At 45.3% G+C, this 9,278-nt stretch overlaps 1 protein-coding gene and 1 long non-coding RNA gene across 2 annotated transcripts; one reads left to right on the top strand and one right to left on the bottom strand.

Moving 5' to 3' along the window:
- The first annotated feature begins 6,533 nt into the window (after positions 1-6,533).
- On the top strand, positions 6,534-8,429 carry LOC120682001 (thioredoxin H-type-like). The gene is made up of 4 exons (XM_039963720.1): positions 6,534-6,978; positions 7,645-7,736; positions 7,839-7,964; positions 8,048-8,429. Exons 1-4 carry the CDS (start codon positions 6,957-6,959, stop codon positions 8,174-8,176), a joined length of 369 nt encoding a protein of 122 aa, XP_039819654.1. The 5' UTR covers positions 6,534-6,956; the 3' UTR covers positions 8,177-8,429.
- On the bottom strand, positions 6,628-7,765 carry LOC120682002. Its single transcript, XR_005678163.1, has 2 exons — positions 7,454-7,765; positions 6,628-7,164 (listed from the first exon to the last, which is right to left on the bottom strand). It is a non-coding gene; the product is annotated as an uncharacterized LOC120682002 (long non-coding RNA).
- Positions 8,430-9,278: the final 849 nt, after the last annotated feature.

Consider the following 9,278-nt stretch of genomic DNA (forward strand, 5'->3'; position numbering starts at 1 on the left):
CATAGGTACCTAGGGAGAAACATGCATACTAGGGTTCCATACAACTCCTAACAACGTAAATGCACAATACTTAAATAATAATATTGAATACTGAAATTAAGGGTTATGCTCCGGGGCTTGCCTTGCAGGTCAGCAGGGTTAGTGGCTTCTTCGGGAGCTGGATCAACGTCTTCTCCTAGCTGCGGTTCTCCTGCGGAAGGCTCCTGGACCGGCTCAGCAATCAGCTCGTAGGCGACTTCGGGTTCAGAGTCTATACGAATAAAATATGCCATGCATGAGACTCATGAAATGATGCAATGCACTACACACAATGAAATGCATGGACCAAACTCCAAAAGCATCTACGGAGCAACCTCACAACTAGGTTTACGACGGAAATGGTTTAGAACTGATGTACAGGCTTTGATTTTAATGCCTTTTAGCCTGAAGTGTTTCCTATCAAGCAAATGTTACTAAACTCACTTCGAAGTATTAAAATACAACCCTAGAACAACATGGATCAAAATAACCATGGGCTTGTTTTGTTGCAAAAACACATGCATGAAAGAATTAATTACAACAATTATAAAAGAAAGGAGCCTAGCTAGGAACAAATTAAAAGCAAGTACCTAACTTGCAGATATGATCAAGTCACAAGAATTTATCAGAATAACATGATTTTGATAAAGCATGCCACAAAATTTTTCCAACATTTATTGATGAAAGAAAGCATTTATTTTAACCCTAACAAGTTAAACTAAACATGATTAGATTTACACAAAAGTGCACAGCACCCACACCAGAAATTTTTACAGTGGATTACACATACAAAGATTAGGCCACTGCATAAATTTCATGATTTTTAGATAAACAGAACAACCGATATTAAATAAACTAGCTTAAACACAACCCAAAATTTTAACAGGGGCAAAAATGACATTTCACAGCATGAGTATTTTTCCACTGAATATCTTGATTTTAGAAACCTAACAAAATTTAGTTTGCATTTTTTGCATTTTTCTATATTTTTATACATATTTTCAAATTTTTCATCCGAAATAAATAATAATAAAAAGAAAACCCTAAAGGGGCTGACAGCCGGGCCCCACATGTAAGTGGGAGCCCAGCTCCCTGCTCCCCTGCTCCACGCCATGGCCGTGGCCATGGCCATGGGCACACCGCGGCGACGGCGTTCCCCGCCGGCGGGGGCCGGTCGGAGGCGCTGCAGCGCGGGCCCACGTACAGGACGGGCAGGCGGCCCCGGGGCGGGCAGCGGGGGCGTGGGGTCCCGCGCAGGGCGGCCCCGCGGCGTGCGCGCGCAGTGTGCAGAGCGCTCGCGGCGGCGCGGTGTTGACGCTCCTTAGCGCCCCCCGATTTATACACCGCAAGCGCACGGTTTCGTGTAGCTTTTCTCTCAGAGTATTCCCCCAAGGTTTATCAATCCACGGAACCAAAGAGACAAAAAACAATCTACTAGCATAGAGATTCCTTTGTGTTGAGATGGTGAAAATGAATCTAATCTACTAAAAACGACAAACACCGAAGGTAGCAAGAGAAAGTTAGAGATAACCAATCTAGATCACCTAGATCATGCATATGTTGTAGTTCCAGCTAGATAAAGTGAAGTAAGATAGATGTGAATCTCAATGAAAAGCCTCTTTAAACCCAAAATCTTCAATCCGATCCCTCGATACTCCGCCTACTCTGTGGAGACGGCTTCTCACGACGCCCCCCTTTTGAACGAAATACCCTGAAGCAAGTCGAACCCCCTTTGGTAGTTCCGTCATGAACCTCAAGCCACCATGACTACAAGATCATGCTAAGCGATCTATCTCGATAATAGATCTAGGATGAAGCGAACCCAAAGAAAAGAACGAAATCGAAAGAGAGAACATGGTCGCTAAACATTCGGAATCACAAATAACTTCACCATGAATGATAGTACATCACAAGATCACAACCGGGGCCCTACCTTGATCTTGATGATCCTAGCTCCAGAACTCCGACGTGGTCTTCCTTGCAAGGTTCCCACGTCGGCTAGGGCGAACCCTAGACAACTAGCATGACCCTCGGCTCTCCGAGAGGTGTCCCTCTATCTTCTCTGCTCCTTGGCGTCGTCTCCCGAATTGATCTCTGCGTGAACCTTGGGGAGGGGTCTTTAAATAGCCTCAGGGAACCCTCGGTCAAAGGGGAGGTCGAACTGACCTAAAAAAGGGCTGGGCCGGCCGGCCCAATGAGCCTAGGCCGGCCGGCCTAGGTCTTTCCTTCGCCGGCTCGTGTTCATCTTTCTCCCCAAGTCTCTTGGAATCTTATAGAGTTTATGTCTTTCACGATTGCACCTCATTAGACGTCGTTATCTTCGAGATTTCTTCGAGGAGAAGGATAGGATGGAAAATCCTTCCTTAAATATCTCTTTGCTTTGCTTAACCCCGAAGTATCTTGATCTTATCTTGTGGGCTTTGTCTTTTGGGCTTCATTGGAGGGTGGATGTGCATGAACGGGCCTCTAATCAGCTTGGCCTTCGATCCTTTGTTCGGGCTTTGGCCTTCGTCTTTCTTCATGTCATCGCGTGATCGTGGGCCTCGCCATTTCATGCTCCAAAATTGGTCAAAAACCTGCAAAAACGAAGTACCTCTAAAATATATGCGCAAATGCGAAAACGACCAATAATTGGGCCGAGGTTAGGATGGTTAGTGATTCTGATATTAAATTCATGCCATTATCAAAGTTAAACAGGGGATAAAATGGATACTTAAGGAGCACCAACACGCGGCGGCGAACCGGCGGCAGCAAGGCCGGAATCGAAAGGGAAAAGGCTCGGGGAGCATGCGTGGGTCGCAAGGAAGCTCACCGGGGGCTCGATTTGAGCGGGGGAGGCTGGAAGGTGGAGCTCGATGGGAGGGGCGGATCTCGGGTGGCAACAATGGCGGACGCGGCGGCGCAAGGCCAAATCGGCCGGGAAGAGGGTCGGTCGGGCTCGGGGAAGGGACGGAGGAGACGCGGGGTGAGGTGGGGCGGCTTGGGGCACGGGGGAGCAAGGCACGGCGGCGAGGGGTGGCCAGAATCAACCGGCACGGCGAGCGGCGGGGCTAGGGCTGCCCTGCTCCACTTGGTTGCTCTGCGCTATCGCGAGGGAGATGAATGGAGAGGCAAAATCGAACTTGGCCCGAGCATCCGCAGCGCAAGGCTTAAGCGGCGGCAGGACTCGCCGGCATAGTGACGCGTGGCATCGCCGGCTCCACACGCCGCCGCTCAAGCAACAGGGGAGCTCAGGAACCAAATTCAATTGATTTTGACCCGATTTTGACCGTTTGAAACTTAAATTTTTATATTGGAGCTTGAAATTTGGCCAAACTAGAAGTTGTAGAGGACAAGATAATCTAAAACTTTGTTTTTGGGCACAACTTGATTTGAAGCTCGGATTAGAGAGAAAAATGGGATTGAACTTAGCTATGTGGAAAACACTATGCAACTTGATTAGCGCTAATGACATTGCTAATGCCTTAATTAGCGATTAAGCACGATATTAGCACCAAAATTAACACTGGGGTGTTACAGTAACTATGATTTGTGGGACTTTGTAAACATACACGCCACTTATCTACTATGCGAGTGGACCCAGTCCGAGCTAGCTATGTGCGTCACCAGACCTGTTAGTAGGATGGGTATCATTGTGCAGGGGAGGTTCAGTGTTGGGGTGGTACTGGCCTAGCAGAACCCCGAATGGCAAAAGGGGGGAAAACCTCACAACTCCAGGGCGACCTCTTGCAAGGGGATGCATCCCAACCTAGGGGAATAGGATGGTACCATAGCGGTTAGTTTCATTCTCAGTAGACCGGTGCTGGAGTTGCTGGACATGGTGGCCTATATATACGCCTCATCCCGGCCATTTGAAGATTACTGGAGTTGCTGGACATCCCACACACACCCAAGAACATCTCTAAGCCATACAAAAGCATCAAGATCATATCCTTAGCCCTTAGCACACTTTGAGAGTGTTGTGTAAAGGTTAGCTCTTAGTGAGTGTGATTGCAAGGCCTTGAGCCTTTGTGTTATGGTTCTCTAGTGAACCAAAACAAGAGCTTGGTGCGCCGGTACCTTGGAGCTTTGAAGCTCGCCGGCAACGTCATCGACCCTCCAACTTGGTGTGGAGCGGTGACGACACTTTGTGCGGGGGACGTGGAGACCCCCATCCTTTGTGGAGAAGCTCCTTAGTGGAACCCGGGGCCAAGGTGACCGTGATTGTGTTCACGGAAGAGACTTGGTGGCCGAGTAGCAATACTCTTAGTGAGTGCTACAACAACGTGGATGTAGGTGTGCCTTTGTGGCTAACCGAACCACGGGATAAACACCCGCGTCAAGAGTTTGCTATCTCCTATCCCGCTCTTTAAGCTTCCACATTTCATACTAGCAATTTGTGTGCCTTTACTTTTATAGAATAGTTTCTTGATAGGAAAGGCTATAGGTTGCTAAATTCTTTTGGGATAGGGGTTTCACACTAGAACAACCTAGTTGCACATCTAGATAGCATGTTTTAGTTTAAGTTTTGTGCTAACTAGTTGGAGCCATAGGTCTAAGTTTTTATTAGTGCCTAATTTACCCCCTCCCCCTCTTAGGTCAGAGCACCCGATCACTTTCACCAGCAAAATTCATCGCCATACATTAACACAATATTAGCAATTCGTGGAAGAAGATTGTGCGATAAGGTCCCTAGAGATATTTGGCTGGTTAGTGCCCAGAACCTCGCCACGGTATCCTGTTTTCTGCGGGCTATATTGTAATGACTAGGATACTGATCCCACAGGGGTCTATTTCCTAACCATCTATATTCGCAAAATTTTATTTGTGATCCATCTTTATTGATGAATGTCCCAAACTGAAAAAAAATCGGTTTAACATTTATTAGTCTCGCCCAAAAATGGGAGCCTCCGTTTTTCCACGATACTCAGACTAGCAGCTTTGAATCTAGATATTTATTATGCAAGATTTGTTGCCAGATACCTTCTATGGTCAGCAAGCGGTATAACCATTTACTAAGCTTTGGTTGTATTTTTAATAACTAGATTATGTATCTGATAAGGATGTTGCTTCGATCTTCTCAACGTAGGACCACAAACCGATAACTAGCTTTAAAACAGCCTAGATATCTTGCTGCGAGCAGCGATGACTAGTGCAACCTTGCAAATAAAACTCGAAGCCAACCACCGTCTTTAACCGACAACTTGTATCGTGGATTTGCCCAACCACACTCAAAAAACCAACCAATACAACCTGAAATCAAACGGACCACGAACACCAATTGGGAGCCCATGACGCGCCGCTTCTGTAATCCCTCAAGGAAATCACAAGAGCAAAGGGATAGACAAACACTCTGAATTGTTAGCAGACAACTAAACAAAGGGGTTGTATTCTATTATCAAAAGTCTTCTGAATATTATAGATACATGGAATATTTATACTAGAAATAATACTCCTAAGCTTATATATAAAAAATAATTCCAAATATTTCAAGGCCAAGTAAATGGGAAGCAAGGAAATGACCAATGTAAAAGTAATCCGGAAATGTCGTCTGTAACGTTTGGCGAGAAATATTTTTTCTTGTGGCGCGAAAGGAAGCGTAAATGGAGTTGGAATCGTTTTTCTCGAAGGAAAAATGACATACGTCCCCATAGGGAATCCTTGTTCTTGAAGCAAAGTGACATACGTCGCCATAGGGAATCCTTTTCCTTGAAGGAAAAGGTGACATATGTCCACTGCCTAATATTCTCTCACTCTGATCAAGTCACAAGTTCGAATGTGCACTCATATCATCAAATAAGAAATGTGACGTGTGGCAGGTGAGCATCTAGATTTGATGGGATTCGAATAGAATATGCCCGCCTTTTCTATCTTCTGCGGAAACCGCACCCACGCGCCCACACACACGAGCGTTAGTATTACTTAATGCAGTGCAACTACTAGGATCCTAAGAATGGCCAATAGTTTTTTATCAATCGGGTATTAACTTGTACCATCGGTAAAGGAAATAGCCGAGTGTATACCGTCGGCCATCTCCGGTCGGCCATTCCTCCTTTTTCCGACGAGCTGTCAGTAAACAAGTGGCCAACAGCACATCACTGACGGTTGACTGTTGGCAAATAGCTGGCGTCCAATCCTTTTCCATGGTAGGCTCGGCATGGTTTTACTACAGTAGTCTATTGCCTGATAGTTTGTTTCACCCTTGGGAAATGTATTTACCGATGATACTCTCTTAACGGTCAGGGATTTTACACTACCGGCCATGCATATATATGAGGGTTGCATTTGCCCCTTGGCTACAACAAAATGTGGCACTTCCATTGGACTATTGGGCTTCAAGTATCCAATGGCATCATTATTATTATACCACATCGGCGATGCAAATATGCAACCGTTTTATGATGTCCATCCGGAAAGATTGAGCGTGAAAAGGTTTTTGTTGCGCGCTAAAAATCTTCATGTGCCTTCTCAACTTCCATGCCGGTTTATAGGCTTTGATTTATTTAAACGCTGGATGTGTGTTGTACCACATATATAGCACATACATATTATTACATATTTAAATAGGTAAATTCCAAATATGGGACTTAATTCCAACTATAGCACTCGCTATCTGCGATCTGCTACCCAGACATCAATCAGCTACCAGCCGCTATATGCTATTTATTACCTTGCTTTGCATAGAGATCTAATACAAAATCAACCAATAGAAAGAAACAAACATGAAATTAAAAAGAAACGTTCCCACTCGCACTTGTGTCCCAGCCTGAAATACCGGAAAATTTTGTATGCTCCAGAATGCATGCTTGAAACCCTGGTTGGACTGACCTTCAAAAAAGTGGCGAGCATCTATTCCTTCCCATCCAAAACGTTTCCAGCAGGCCTCAGCGCTACAATTAAATATTGCCATCACTGCCTGCCCTTCCCCACACGAGCTCACGCAGTGAAAGCAAGGCAACATGTCGTCGTTGACCAACCGAGGTAACACTACTTCGTTCTGTTAGTCGGTAAAGTTGCTTCATCCTGCTGCTTCATCCTGCTTTTATGCCTTCATCCTGCTTTTATGCCTTGAGATATGTTGGCTGTCTCTAATTTTCCGTGGAGTTCATTTGCTGATGGAATATATACACAACACCACAGCACCAAGTTGCTTGATAGAGCATCCAACTGCGACATACTGTTAGTCAGTAAAACGTTCATTATATACCAGCAAAACAGTCCGTCTAAGTGTGGCGTTGGGGAGAAAACAAGCCTTCATTCATATAGAGAGTGTAGAAATGTCATATAGAACCTGAAATTTCCAATTGACAAAACTTTGCCGAGAACATCAAACACTAGAGATTGATCTATTTAGTATATGTGTACACAAAACATCATCTCTAGGAAGTCCAAAACAAAATAAATGAAGGCATTGGAGTCACAGTCGGAGCTTAGGCAAGGCCACGTACTGACGTACCATGGTATGGATAGATCACCGGCCTTGCGCGGTGGCTAGCGTCGCAGCACTCTGGAGGCATGCTGTAAAGTGGTGGGAAGATTGGGGAAGGAGGTTGGGGCGGTGATGCACTTGCCGACATGGATTATTTATAAGTATATTCAATTTATTTCTGACTGATGTCTCACGGTAATTTTTGTGCTGCGGTGTAGTGTTTGGGGAGCCCCGGCCAGGGTGGTACTGGGCTTATTACATCATTAATAATATTCAAGAGTTAGTAACTGCTCTGACCCAAGTCCATCCAGTACGTAGCCATTTTTATGTCTCTCTGAATTGTCATGGAATACATTTCTGAAGCTCTAATTTGTATAAATTAATCTCCCTCTTTCTCTCTTCTCTTTGAAAGGTGGTGCTGATGTTCTGGGCGGACTGGAACCAAGCAAGCAATGTCATGGAGCGACCGTACTTTAATATGGGCGTTGCTAAAAAGGATGAGGCCGTATTCTGCCGGCTGGACTTCGACAAGTTTAAAGTATATATGACTGCCCACTGATTAACCCAACGATGGATCATTTCACATTTCGGCGCGGTCCTGATGGTTATTAATTGGTGCAGGATGTTGTAGAGAAGTTCAGAGTGAAGGATCTGCCAACGTTCGTGCTGATCAAGGAGGGCGAGGAGCAGCGCAGAGTCGTTGGCGCCAAGGTGGAGGAGCTCAACACGACTATCAAGAACAACATTTGATGCGATCCATGCATCCAGAACAAAGGCATACACATACCCAGGATGTACAACTACCTCATTCACCGCAGTAAGGGGGGTGCATGTGCGAAACGATCGACCGTGTCTTATACTCCGTCCGTCCTAAATTAAGTCTGTTATGGATCTGTCTACCTGTAACTCGTGCAATTTAAGACTCACCATCACTTGGGCAATATGTTGTACCCCAGCACCTGAATTTGGTTTCTAGAAAATTCGAGTGATGGACCCAAATCAATCACTTGAATATATAAACCACCCGATTAGAGATTAACGGCTCTTAAAAAACACAACATATATCCATTACAAAAAAAATGGAACAAAAAAGCATGTATCAAAATAAAACATATATTACAGATTAACCTCAAAAAAAGAAAATTACAGTTTGATACTGAAAAAATTACAGGAGCCTTTGCCATGTAAAATTGGGTGTAAACAAGTGTAAACAGTAAATGAATAGATGCTGAGGCCCAAATGAACAGTGAAAACATCAGCCCATCCTCAAAACGGAGACAACCACGAAATAGGGTAGGTGTGGGAACTAAGGCAGGGGTTTAAGGCCCATAAAAAACAAAAACCCAGGCCCAAAAAAATGGCAGCCCAAAAAAAAGAGAAGTGCTGCACAAAAGTGGAAAAAGGCAGTAGGCAGACTTCCCAACTTGGCATGCAAGAAAGCTCAAAGCCAGATCGCCTCGAAGCCGATGGAATAGATCGGGAGAACACCTCGATGGTCCAGAGGTGGAGACGGAAGCCTCCGCTCGGGAGAGCGTGCGGGAGGTCGTCGACTTTGTTGCCGCTTACTTCAAGCGGGAGCCTGCAGATCCCTAAGCTGAACCATCACAGCAGTAGAACTTTTGTTTTTTTTGTTATGTAAAAACATTGTACTTGTTGAAATGTTAATAGAAGAAATTTAAACTTAGTTGTTTGTCAGTTGCTCTGGTTTGCGGTATGTAGTACCCGGCGCCCTGGCCCCCTGGTAGATAGGTTCAGTTTCTAGAACCTCTCTGCCATCCGAGCCGAGAAGACACTCCGGAACCCCCCCCCCCCCTATGAGGTTGAACAAGTGTTCTTGGGCATAGGTGTAGCC

This window comes from Panicum virgatum, chromosome 7N, assembly GCF_016808335.1.
Source record: "Panicum virgatum strain AP13 chromosome 7N, P.virgatum_v5, whole genome shotgun sequence".
NCBI classification, from domain to species: Eukaryota; Viridiplantae; Streptophyta; class Magnoliopsida; order Poales; family Poaceae; genus Panicum; species Panicum virgatum.